The sequence below is a fragment of the Phaenicophaeus curvirostris genome, chromosome 7 (genome assembly GCF_032191515.1).
Source record: "Phaenicophaeus curvirostris isolate KB17595 chromosome 7, BPBGC_Pcur_1.0, whole genome shotgun sequence".
NCBI lineage: Eukaryota > Metazoa > Chordata > Aves > Cuculiformes > Cuculidae > Phaenicophaeus > Phaenicophaeus curvirostris.
In genome coordinates, this window is record NC_091398.1 from 24559994 (window position 1) to 24574116 (window position 14123).

Here is a 14123-nt window from a genome sequence, read left to right on the forward strand (position 1 = left end):
AAATTACACTAATGGACTATTTTAAGCTAACAATAATGTACTTTATTTTTTTAATATCACTTTTCTTCTGCATTTTTTATTACTTTGGAACAGATGGTCAAAATGTACATATGAACATACTTGTAAAGGAAGACTTAGAAATCAGAGGTACATTGACTTAGTCACAGACAAACAATTATGTCCATTCCCTGTGGTAAATCACATATTTGATATAAAAAACTTGATGTTCATTTTGTAATAAATATTTACCAAGTCTGTGCAACTTCAGTCTCTCTGTCCTCTACTGTGAGACTGATGTGCTAGGTAGCTCTGACCCATGCCTGTTTTAGGGCCTAATCCAAAGCCAACTGGGATCAATGGCTACAGATGAGGATCTAGTTTCAGTGAAACTATTAGTTTTGGTTTACAAAGATTGCTTTGTTTAAACAAACTGGTTAATACTGTCTATGAGTGGATTAGAACCTACAGTTTATGTTTCTGTGCAAAGAGAAATAAATGGTATCAGATGCCTTTGGGAAGATGGTGAGGATGTAACCACATATTAAATACAAAAGTATTGCAGTGTGAAGGCAATGATGGTAATCGTTAAGTTGGAATGAGTTAATTACAGCCTCGCATCTGTACTCTTCAGTATTTCTTTATATCTCTTAGTGGAAACTGTGCACAAACAGAAGCCTGGATCTGCAGCCCTTCCAACCACTCGACTCCTACATATATCAGTTCAAGTTACACGTGGGACTAAATCCTGTTTCCCTAGCACGTGGGTAAGCTCAGGGAATGCAAAGCTGGCCCCTGGATTGTGTCTCAGATTCTGCTTGGGTCAGGATTGTCTAAGGCAGTAGGGAAATCTGGATTTAGCCCATGTAAATTGTCTGTTGCTGTCTTGTTTTTCATATAGAAGTCATTGAATGACAAACTTTCTCTGAAAGAAATTAAAATATTTTTATTACTTTAATAAACCTCTATACTGTTTATTATTATTTACCTTTTAAGTTCTGTTTCTCAGAAGACTGATTCTGCTGCTCATTATTAGAGTTAAAAGCTCTTCTTCTATATGTTACCCATTTCAATACTGAAATGCATTTCAGTATTCAAATGTTGCTAACAAAGCTGTTTCCATCAGGATGGAAATCACGCAAATACCTAAGAATTCATCAGGAGAGAGAAAACAGAAGAGCTTGGTGAGAAAGGTCTTTTTTGTTGAGGGATATCCACAAACTAGGCTCATTCATACAAGACGTTCTTTTAACAGCATTAATTTAGATAATGAATTCTGACTAAACCCTCAGATTTCAAAAATTACCAAGATCTTGCGTGGCAGTCACCCTAGAAATAAGAGTGGTGTTCATCTTTTTTTATTAACTGTTTTATTTTATCTTATAGCATTTGTAACAAATTTCATTTTTTTCTTTCTCTTTCCTCTACCAAATTATGAGTGGGTTTGCACATTGGTGAGTGGGATGAAAAAGGTCTTTCTGCTTTTTTCATTAATATTGTTTTGACTTGAGGCTGGACCTCGAGATTGGTCAAAATGTCTTTTTTGATAGCAATACTTCTATTCACTGAAGAGTTACACTGAATAAAATAATAACCATTAGCAATTTTATGGTACTTGTATACCTTTACACCCTATAGAATGGTAATTTCAGTAGTATATGTTAAACAGACAATTTGTCATTTGATTTATGAAAGTTGCATGTTAACCTGTAGTGTATATGTCCGGATTGCATACAACTTCATTTTGCTAATATAATTAGTAGGTAATGAGTCTGGGATACAAGACTGATGTCTAGTGCAATACTCTGCATGTCTTGTCTAAATTTATATACAAGTTCAAGATGTTTTGCAGTGGGTGTAAGGGGGTTATTGTCCTACAAAGATTGTCATGCAATTTAAAAGTGAAAAAAAGGAGGTAATTTTTATCTTAGTCTATTTGAAACCAACAGGTAAATGCCTCAACTTATTTCTGTAAAAAAACCGAGTTATTTAATCTTGAATAAAGATTGTAAAACTGAATGAATTTTTAAATATGCTTTTGTTTGTTCTTAATATTCCATTTCAGCATGTGTCTTTATCATTGTTTTTACATGATGTGATGAATCTTAGGAAATTTCTCATGTTTTGGCATACCCTGAATCTTATTTTATAGCTCTTCTCCCCCACCTATTTTAAGACAGCACATGAGATTTAACATCTGGATTTACTTCTATTTGTGATCCTTTTACTTCTCAAGGAAATGAGTTAATGGATGAATGCTGTAAGCAACATATTTCTGGAACTCTGATTGATTACATATGGCATTCTTTTATACAGCAATCCCTAAATTGCACAACTTGCTTAAAGATAAGGATCCATTCATTCCCTATGTGTATTAGTAGTAACATCTTTCTGGAACTACATAGCAAAGTGCTCATTTTCTCTTTAATCTGCAGGCTACCTCTCCTCTTTTTCCTCGAATGAAAAGTCATGTATTTTGATCTCTGCCAATTTCCTGCTCTGAGGAAGAGAACATTCTTCTGCAACCTTGTCAGAACTCTATTTAAAGTCTATTGTATTCTCCAGGCACCCAGTAAGGTCATGTTCTCCTGCATTGTGAAAAACCAAAACTGGTAAAAATGCACTATGTATACTCACGGCATGTAATTCAGAATGTGTTCTACCCCAAAAGTCCATACGTTTTGTTTGTTTTGTCTGTTTTGTTTGGTTTGTTTGTTTTTAGGAAGGATTCTTGCTCAGAAACTTTCACTGATGTATATATCAGCTACAGACAGCAACAAAAACAACGTTATGACAGGTAGTGTAGAGAAATACAAAGGCTTCGGAAAGATCTTTGCAGATAAGAACTTTGTTTCTTGAAGCTGGTTTGGTCTCTCTATTCTACCAGTTATGCAAAAGCAGAGAGAACCAAAACCTGACTTTCATGGCAACCTCTCCCTTCCTTATGCTATTTACACTACCGTTCAGATTTATTTTAAATCAAATTGTACAATTTAAAATCATTTCAAGACATTTCTGTATTCAGCTAGATGAAGTTCTCAAAGCATGATGTATTTTTTTTAAAAGCTATTTTTTCACAGGGTAACTTTTCTCAGCAGTGGTTTTCTTTCATTACTGTTTCCATATTTAGAATAGTTTGGAGTGTAAATAAACCCAAGGTCTTTATGTATGAAGAAACAGGACATTTCTATTTAGTCTTCAGCAGCTGGATGTTACCTGTGTTTGGAAAAGTGTGTATCGTCAGCTTTAGGCTTCAAGTCAATAACTAGTTCAATAGCAAATTGTAGCTCCTGTTGATCTTAGGTGAGAGGTTAAAACTCACCTTCTCTGAAACTTTTGACTGACTTAAAAATCAGACCTATGATGATAGTATAATTACCATGTAATAGATTCTCAGTTGCTTCTATTTTAGTTTTTGGTATATTTGAAAAAGGACAGATTAAAACAAAACAAAACCTCACCCCCCCCAAACCAAACAGGAAAAACAAAACAAGCAAACAACAAAAAAAACCCCAATAGTCTCAAAGGTGATGGAAAAGTTAAGCATAAAAATATATCAAACCAGGAAAAGAGCAGTTTGGGTTGAGTCCTAGAAATCCTTAAAATCAATGAATTGTTACAAAAAATTTTGAAACACTTCCCCTATCTCCAGTGTCTACAGGCAGAGTAAATCCTCTGGTAATGTATCATGAGCCAACACACAAAGGGACAGTCAAACGAACCACAGTCACACAAGAGAATTTTACATTTTGGAAATACAGTGCGCTGTACCTCTCATATTCATCCTAGAGTACCTACAGCTACTGCTTCAAGCTGTCTGGGACTGTCCAATAGGATTTGTCCACTAGCGACATGAAAGAAATTAATTGCAAAATAAATCTAGGAATTTATTGTGGACTGAATAATCCACATGAAAACTGTGCAGACAATGTTCATTTTGAATTGGACTGGCCTCAATGTAGTTAATCTTTATTCCAAAGTAAGGACAAGAATGTCTGAACATGTTGAGTTCTTCTGTATTGAGATTCTAAAAGATAAAGGAGGAGAAAGATGAATAGCTGAGAACTTCCCTGCCTTTCTCCACATCAAAGGCCAAGATACCTGGCCTGACTGGTTTAACAGCGTTGGTGGCAAGTTGTTCCCATTGGTTATAAAGTCATCAGAAGCTTTCAGTGACTCATAGTCACAGCATCTACTCTATTGCAATTAAGGCATTTAAGTTGTTTGACTGCACGTTTACATCTGATGATAAACTAAGCCTCATACTAGCAAACAGAATTTCCCTGCAGAGAAATTACACTATTCTCACAAATGCGTCCAATTCTTTCACAGAAAAACAATCCACCAGCAGATGTTATTTTCTTCATACCCAAAATGAGTAGTGACTAAAGATAACTGGGTTTTATCATTCTAATTTCATGCTTCGTGCTTGTTAAGAAATTTTCATTTTCCACATGGAAAGATGCAAAGGAAAAGATATTTTCTCTTCTTTGATTGTCTTATCAGCATAAAATTCAGAGAAGAGAGCAGAAATTTTAACAAGTGGTTCCCTGGTGCCTACCACTTAAATGTGTGTGGATATAATATAAAATACAAGGAATAAAGACAAATTCTCCCACTGCATGAAGCCAATGAGAGCTCCGGTTTCCAGACTTTTTAAAATTCTGGTTCTTAAATCCTCAAATATAAGCCCAACAGTACATCAGATTTATCACAAAACCAAAAACTGAAGTGAACAAAAACTATGCACTTTTATTGAATACAAAGCAAGATATCAAATGCAAAAAATTATTTCATCTAGCAAGAAATTTATTAAAGGAAAGAGGCAAAGTAAAACTGCTTTGGGTTTCTCTGTGTACATATTCTGTAATGAGCACAGTAAATGTTTCCATTAGCTGCAGGCTTTCTGTGTCTGAATGTGTAGAGTGTACAAGGTGCAAAGGCACACCCTCTCCCAACTTGTGAAATCACGTGGATACCAGGTACACATTACACCCTAGAATTTCTGCAAGCAAATATCCTTGTTCTGAGTGCTAAACCCAGCCAGGTTGGTTTTTTTCCCCAACTAGATTGATGACACGTTGTTAGAGGCAGTCTATACTTCCTAACTCATTGTTCTTAGTCTCTTAGTACAACAATAAAACTACACCCAACGCTCACTTCTGCCCACAGCAGTTTATACCAAAGCCAAGCCCAGCTCACCACAGTTGCAGACACCATTAAATCAGCAGGATGCCTGGAGAGGCAATGGGACAAGGCAAGAGGTATTTTGGTGGTGGTTGCAGGAGACCAGCAACTGCAGGCTTGGACTCCTGCTATGGTGCCTTGTAGCTCTGCTGCCAAACTGCCAGTGCTGCCTGGTGGAACAGCGTGGGCACACGGGCATGGAGGGAACATGTTGACTGAAAGACTTGTGCTTGAAAGCATCAGTTTCCCTGGAGCTGATGAAAACAGTGTCTTTGATGCTTCACTGTCAGAATCAACATCCACTCCCATTATATTTTTTAGGGGAACCTGGTTATTGCCTATTACCCTGATTTAAGGAGCTTTGTTCTGATAAAATGAAGAGGGGTTGTGCTTAAGTAATTGGCACATCTGGCCAAGCAGATCAGGATGGTTCTGCCTACAAATGTTTTTGCATGTGATTAAGAAACACAGAGAAAACTACTAATTGCTTAGGTACATTTAAACCATCAAACAAAAATTGTAGAAGTTTTATGGGATTTATATTTATTCTGAAATGCCTGCTAAGAAGCCAAATGAAAGCTTTATTGCTTTGTTTAAAAAAGTATTACATTTGATCACAGCATGTGTAACTTCTGGTATTGAGTGCAAGTCACAGGTTTGTTTAGTAAACATGTCTACAGTCTAATCTTGATAGCTCTTCATGGGAACATGCTAACTACTCTTTTATAGCAAATCTTTGCAAAAATTGCCTATTCTGCTACTGATTTCCATATAAGCATATTAACAATGGAAGGCTCTCCTGACAGCAGCCATCTATGTTTAAATCATGCTGACCCTAGGTTAATAAATCACTTACGTGTCTCAGTTACCTAATAGATGGAGGTGTGTACATACAAAGGTTTGAAGTCATTATAAGCACATAAATGCTTAAAATTTAAGCAACAAATTATATTCTTTGCCAGACTAGGAGATTTTAGTTCAACACTTAAGCCATAGCCACTTTGTTGCTTTCTCATCCCTCCCTGCAGAAATGCTGACAGCATGTTTATGATGCTACAAAGAACTATTTTTGCACTTTATTTTACCCATGTCCTTCTGGCCTCATTGCTGAGAATGATTTCAAACCGCAGAGTGTATAGCTTATAAGCATATGTGTATTGTTGTTTTAGCTGCAGGTAGTTAATTTTAACTGTGTGAAACCTATGGTATTAGTGAAATGAGAATTTGCTTAAAAGCCTCAAATATGGGAAAAATACAGGTAAGGCAGGCAGATTTTAGATGCAGTACTGTATTGGGTAAGCAAAGAAAAGGAACCCTCATGACAAAGGAACAAGAATGGCAAAAAAAAGACTGTTATATAGAAGGATGAGTGACATACCAAGTATGGCTGTGCTAAAGATCTCAAGGAGAAAGGGTAAGGTGAAGATAGGCTTTGAGAAGCTAATGGGGATGGGCCAGGGGCAGCTCTGGCTCGATCACCCAGTTCTGGTTTATCACAAATATTGCAGTATTGGATTTTTTTCCCTTAATGCTACATTGGAGAGATTACATTAATGTCAGTCTGCTATTTAATTTCATACTGCTGCCAATCAACAGCCAGTCTGACACGGTAGATTTGTAGTAACAGCAAAATTTCTACCCAGTACTAAAACACCTGTATTATTACAAACTATTCTCAGTTTGTGTCAAGGGTGCATTTACTGGGAGAGGAGGGACAGAGGTCTTGGAAAGGTGAGGATTTGCCATGGGGTAGCTGATGTAGCACAGTAACAGTCATGTAGATAATTACTCTCTCCACTTCATGCCTGTGCAGGAATAGCAGCTATCTAATGGAGTTTAAGGCTGTATTAATGTTCTTGGTGTCACTGTTATAAGGAGTCTTTTTCACTTTGAAAGCTATGAACAGCTAACTAATAAAACTTATAATCATATTTAGAAAAAAAAATAATCTGATTAATGAACATTAAACTCTCAGTTTGCAACTAGGGATTTCAGTTAACTTGAAACAGTAGAAACTGTCCCATAGGGTCATCTTCTTCTATGATGGCTAAGAGGGATTGAAACTGCAGAGCCTGGCAACCACAGCAAATGCCTGAGAACATGAGGAGATGGAATAGGCAGGCCTGCCAAGAGGAGAGTCACTAGGCATGGCTGGGATGTGTCAGAGGAGGTTGGGAAGGTGGAAGTAGTGGCTACAGGGTCTGTAGGCAGGTGTAAAAAGAGTGGCAGAGCTGATAAAAAAAGAGTAGCTCTGTGTGTTGAGTAAACAAAATTTTAAAGCAAAAGGGAAGAGGAGTACTAATTTGGGAGATGTCCTGAGGTGCCCAGGAATTTTCATTTGGCAGAGCTAAACAGGATGTAGGACAGGGGGTCTGAACTACTGCTTGCTAGGCATGGGTAATGCAAGCAATTTTTGTCCTTATTTTTCTTCCTAGCTGTTCTCTAATTTGGTATTACCATTCTGGCTGGTAGGAAAAAACACGAGACCTGTCCTCAGATTTCCAGTTATGGAAAGAAATGACTGTGTGTGAAGATGGTGAGCACATGACATGCTGGATCTGTGTGCATGTCTTGAAAAGCAACGCATTTGTAAGAAAATGATATTACCGCGAATTTGGTGAGGGTTGTAGACGTGGATCAGAGGCCAAGAACATGCACTGGATTAGTATCTGTGTATAGGCCTCCTGCAGAAGGCTGAGTTAATGTCTAAGAAGAGAAAGGAGGAGGTACTGATCATTTGTGAGGAGTACCTAAATAGCAAAGGCAAATGGACCCAGACAAGTGCCTCTACCTCTGTCCAACTATATGCAAAAAGAAAGAGAACAGATCACCAACCAAGACATGAAGAGAAAAATATTTACAAAAAGTGAGTTTCAGACAGAAAATGAAATAGATGAGTCAAATCAGTACAGCAAATACCTTGAAGTCAGGTAGTGTTGAATAAATAAACAAACAAAATTGTTAAGTTATACAATTTAGTGTGCAAGATAATACAACTGACTTATCAAATTTACTTTGGAAAATGTTGCAAACCATGTTGTTTGTACAAGCCACTATGCCAGCGAAGATACTGTACTACTGTAACTAAGTAGGTATAGCCTTGCTATAAATACCCAGACAAGTAAATACCCAGACAAGTATAAATGCAGCTGCACTAGAAAGGATTTACCATTTTAGTCAGAACAGAATGGATTCAAGACCATTTAGTCAAAGAGAAAGGTCTGAGCATCAAAGAAGAAAAAGAAGCAAGGTAAACTACACAGAATTGACAAGTTGCTAATATGCATTCAGTAAAACGTTGACAAAAACATTGTTGAGATGTTTGCTATTAGGAATCTGTAATCAGAACATGCTTACTTTGATGTTACTGAAATGAACAGAAAAATCCACCTGAGGTTGGGCTCCTTCCCAAAGCCTAGAGCAGCCTCATTCTTGCTGACTGGCACCTTTATTTTTAAACGTAGTATCGCAAACACAGCGTTATCTCTCAGTGTGACCCAGAAGTGGGTTCTGGAGCAAGAGAGCATTTTCTCAAGCTCAAAGCAGCAGCCAAATATGACTGAAGATTTGCAGACAGTTCTGAGTGCCCCGGATTTCATAAGTGGCTCAGTAACAAGCTTCTCTCTCAGCATCTGAAATTCCCTGAAAGCTGCAGCATTCCTGAGAGGCACTTTACAGCTCCTTCAGAGTTACAACCCTTCTGTCTTGCAAAGGCAGGACACTTCTAGAACAGCTTGTTCAGCAATGTTTCCTGCTGTTTGTTCTCTGCCAGTTTCATCATCTGCTAAACTGGCTGAACCCTCTCCAGTTAACTACTTCTTTCTAAGTGTTCGGCTTAACTTGCTTCACGATTCTTCCTTCTACCAAACTCCCAGTCAGAAGCTCCCCCCTAGCCCTGAGGTTTCTGTTCCATCCCTGGATCATGATTGATGTGGACATTGGGGGAACAGAGGCTCGGTTCGGTTACGCTCACCATGTTTATTTTACATTTTTAAATGTAAATGTTTAGTATACATTTATATATATTTATATACTTGCCTGCTATGCATAAAGAACAATGCAGAAATATGCTTATGCAGGTTAAAAATGCACTGCCCTGCTGATTCCGGTACAACTACTGTCTTTACGCCAGAGGTTCTGCTTTCAGATTTCCCTGATATTTATAGCTCCCATGCAGCCTAAACTCAATGCAAGCGAGGCAGCTCCTGCAGATATTTGAGAAGAGACTAACAAAACGAAAGAAAGCAATTATTTTTTTTCCCCGTGCCAAAAACTTAAAAGGCACGTTTTGAGTTGACAAACTGGCCTAGATGAAAAAAACAAGCGCGTGAGCGGGGCCTGGAGAACCGGGGACGCTCGGGGCAGAGCGCTGGTAGCTGTGGGCACGGGCTGCGCTACCAACGCTCTCCCGCCCCTCAGAGCAACTTTCTGGCTCTTTTCACGAGTACCGACAGCTCAGACACGAGACACTGAGCGCTCTCGGACGGAAAAAGCATTTAAACCCGCTGCCCCTCCGGAGGCCGCAGCGCCGGTGGGGGCGGAGCCGCCTGTCCCGTCCCCCTCAACCCCCCCCCCCCGGGGCGGGGCCGGTGCCCTCGGCGGGGCGCGGGCGCGCGCAGAGCCGCGGCGATGCTGGGCGCGCGGCTGCTGGCCTGCTGGCTGCTGCTCGGCGGGGGCGCCGCCGCCGCCCTGGGCCGGGGCGAGGTGCCCTCCCTGCGGAGTGAGTGGCGGGGGGGGCCCGCGGGGCGCTGCCGCGGGCCGGGGGGCGCTCGGGGCAGGGTGAGGGGTTGGAGGGGCTTGGGAGTCCGGGCGGGCGCGGAGCCCGGCGAGCCTGCCCCGCTGGCCGCGCCTTTGCCCTTCTCGTCCTCCCCGCTTGCTCCCATGTCGCCCTGTTGCACCTGGAGGGAACGGGGATTGGTTTGAACTCGTTTCCATTAAATTGCCGTTATTTGCGCCATTCCCGCATAGGCAATTCTCGCTGCTTTTTTTTGGAGGGGAAGGAAGTGGGAGGTGAGGAGAAAGGAAACGAAGATATTCTCCTAGTTTTGTTACAGCCATTTATTCCCCGTTAGCTGGGGTGAACCTAAACGAAGAGGAGCTCGGGGGTGCTGGTTAGCTATCGGCTCTTCGTCTGTGGCTCAGCAGCATCTTGAGGCTTCGCTCCTGGGAGTTTTCTTGTTACCTTGGTCCTGTATGGAGAGGCTGGGATGCAGGAGAAGCAGGATGTTTCCAAAGGTTTTCCTCCAACCCATGAATCCTAAAGCATAGGCTATCTCCGTTTCTTCCTAGACGTAAGGAAGAATTTCTTCGCTATGAGGGTGGTAAGACACTGGCACAGGTTGCCCAGGGAAGGTGGCTGCCCCGTGCCTGGAGGTGTCCAAAGCCAGGTTGGATGGGCCTTCCGCAGCCTGAGCCAGGGCGAGGTGTTCCTGCCCATGGATGGTCTTTAAGGTTCCTTCGAACCCAAGCTATTCTGTAATTCATTCTCGGCATGAGTTGCTGCAGAGTGAAAAAGGGAAGCATGCTATTATTCACAGAGATCATCCAGCTGGGTTATTTGTGTAGACTGTTGAAAGACCCTTATCTTTCTGCAGCAGTCTTTGCAACTCTTAATAGCCTCACAGATAAAGGCATTCAAAGGTTCAGACTCCTTCATCCTTGGATTGTGGTGGTGCTTCTTTCATCCCCAGGACACTGCTGCTGGAGAGCTGCTGTGTGCTGTTGAGGTGGAGTTTGCAAGAAGTTCATTTAAGTGTGAATTCCAGTATCATGGTGAATTAACCTAATTTACCAGTGTTTAATGTTGCTAACAGCATCTCAGCTTCCACTTATCTAGGAAATTAACAGTGTGTTTTCGTGAACAACAAAGATAAGACTGCTGTGGGAAAGACATACCCTAGCATAAGAGGCAGAAACCTTTTCTGGCCATGTAGATAGAGACACTGATGTCACCCATGGAGGACTGGATAGGAAGGATGGAAACAACCCAAACCACACAAACTCACTGAACACTCAAAGGGCCAACCTGGGTATCTGTCACTGAGTGTTGTTTGATGGTTTTTCAGTGAGCTTAGACACATACGGCAGCTAGAAAGCGCACGTGGCAGAAATCATAACCTTAAAAAACCTGCTTCTCAGGTTCTCAGTGCATAGTCTCCCAAGGATATAAAACAAATATCTTGTCTGTAATGTAGAGGACCTCCATGGGTTAATTACCATTGACTTTCAGAGTGAAGTTTAATAGCTGAGCTGTTCAGATTTATATTTTGCCACTTTCCAGTTCCTCAGCTGCCCTCATTTTTTTCAGTCTGTATGCTCGGTTAAACATTTGTTCCTAAGGCAGTCCTAAACATGACCCTTTGTTTTTTTTTTTGCATACTTATAATGTGATGTCACACAGTTCAGTGAATTTCTACATGATTCCTAGAAAGCTGGAATGTTAGGCTAACACCACATCTGCTGTGGTCCGGGGTAGTGGGGTATGTTGAACAATATGCATCCAATAGGGGAGGCACACTTTAACCCTTGATAACCAGCTCTCATGGTATTGATAAATCCTACCCTTTCTGTATCCTGTTTACAGTGCAAAACATTTTCTTTCTGCCTCTATAGTTGCAGAGCGAAGAATGAATATAGCGGAGAGTATGGTAATGTCAGCCTTAAACTGCTTAGCTTTTAGTTTAATTGCACTTTCACACTGCCCATAGAGAATTATTTTACAATATACAGCATGAGTGCTTATAACTTAAACTTCTACTCCATTACTGGGTAACGGACCAGTGCTGACCAGTGTTTTTTTCTTCAAACATGGCTGCTGGTTTTGAACTACTCTTTTTTGGTTTTGGCTATATGACTTGAGAAATGTTACCTAGCGTTATTTTTGTGAGCTTTGAAATGGTCCACATGCTAGAAACTTAGCTAGCAGTAATTTTAGACTAGTAGTCTTATTTTTTGAGGTGTTAGTAGTTCTGATGGGTATTTTCAGTTTTCTGCATCAATGGCTCCAACTAAAACATTTGTCTTACTATACTATTTAATCATCTGCAGTATTTTACAGATTGAAACTTCTTCCCCCATGCAGATAGAGGGATATTTATTATCCAAAGTGAAGACTCCAACATGTGCATTAAGGTGGACAGAGCTGGCCTTGTTCTGGAAGACTGCAGTCAACTTTCAGAAGACATGTTATGGAAATGGGTATCCAATCGCCGCCTTTTCAACATAGGCAGAAGTAGCTGTCTAGGACTGAACGTCAGTATACCAGAACAGCCATTAAGTATGCTTGAATGTGATTCAACTCAATACTCGCTGTGGTGGAATTGTGAGGGAAAAGTGTTAGTTGGTGTATCCGAATACAAACTAGCCGTTGAAAACAGCAAACGTATTGTGGCCAAAAAAAAATCTACCTATCAATGGAAACAGTACATGTCCTATGATGAAGACCTCTGTGAACACCCATTTCAAGGTAAAAATAAATTTATTTCACAGAAATGAGATGGGAAGAGTTTTCAAAATTTCTTTTGAAGCAAGATCATGTGCTTATGATCCCTTCCAGCCTATATTGTGGTTTAGGACTTGAAGTTTTGTTTTTGCATGTGCGATGATTATGTGCATACCACATGACTGATTTTTGTCTTTATCTGTTATGGACTCCAGTACCCTTGCAAACAAGGAAACACTGATTTCAAATCCTCTATAAAATAAAAAGGGGAACTATGGATTTGCTTTTGTTTGTCCTGCAGATAACAGATTACAGGATTTGGAATTCCTGTCACTGAAAATCATCTGCCGTCAAAGCATGCATGAACTGAATGTTTGCAATGTGTCTGGACTCTGACTGTGCCAGACTTTGAAGCAGAGATCAGGCTTTTGACTAATCGTGTTGTACAGCTAGCAAAGGTGTAGGAATGCATGTCAAGATCCAGGTCTGCAGACCTGAGCAGTTTTCCAGGTATAAGGACTAAGATAAATCCATTTACTATGAACAGTAACAGACGGACTGTACCTTGACCCTGTCCTCAGCCTCTCCTTGGCACCTCTGTAGAAAGAAAGACCTGGTATTTGCACAGTGTGTCTCAGACTGGAGCTGTTGGTTCTCCCCATTTGAACTGTGTGTTTGGGTTGCAGAGCTCTAGTCTTAGTGGTTTCCCCTGTAGGTGTAGCTGGGCTCTGGCCTCTGCTTTTACCAGAGTCCTTCCTTGGGGACTTATGATTGCTGGGAAAGCGCTACAGCATCTGACCTCTTCTTTAAAACCTAGTAGAGTTTATATTTAAGACCAGACAGAAAATATTTAAACCCACAAAAAGTCTTACACATTTGCTGTGTACACATAGCAAGATGAAAGTAGATCTGTTTTAGCCCTAGTACGGCAATATATGAGAGAAGAGGGTCAGCCCTAGGCAGGCGTTTCCAACTTAGTTTGAAGATGAAAGTAGTTAATTGCATTGGGAAAATTTCTTTCACCTCCAGTTTCTGTTTTCCTCTTATTTTCCACCTTATAGCTTAGTTTATGCACATGAAAGGGCAAGTTAGCCTGTTGGTCCACCAGGCTGGGGTGGCATCTATACCTTCAAAGAAACAAATTTATTTAACTGTGGTGAGAAGTCTATAGCAAATTTGTGTTCTTGCCAGAGCTGAGATAATCTCTTGCACAGCCATAGCTAGCAGCATGGTAATGGGCAGACAGAGAAGCAGTCCTGATTTTTTTTCTTTATTTTTTTTCACTCATGTTCTCTGTATCATCTGTTCATATGAGAAGGCTTTAAAGAGGATTTACAATGTGTAAACTGAATTTTTATATGTGCACAGTCAGCCATCAACTCTGGAAACCCCTAGGAACCTGGCAGAACATACTAATTCTGTAGTTGAAAGAGTTTGATCTTTAGTCTATCAACATGGGATCTTTGACAAACACATTCATTCTAAGTGTTATTGTGTT

The 14123-nt window shown here is 40.3% G+C and overlaps 1 protein-coding gene across 1 annotated transcript in view; it reads left to right on the plus strand.

The window, feature by feature from the left end:
* Window positions 1-9772: 9772 nt before the first annotated feature.
* Window positions 9773-14123, plus strand: part of PLA2R1 (phospholipase A2 receptor 1) — a 45533-nt gene continuing 41182 nt past the window's right edge. The window contains exons 1-2 of the mRNA XM_069861238.1: window positions 9773-9904; window positions 12266-12649. Coding sequence (XP_069717339.1) covers window positions 9814-9904; window positions 12266-12649 — 475 coding nt within the window. The 5' untranslated portion in view covers window positions 9773-9813. The remainder of the gene's footprint in view (window positions 9905-12265; window positions 12650-14123) is intronic.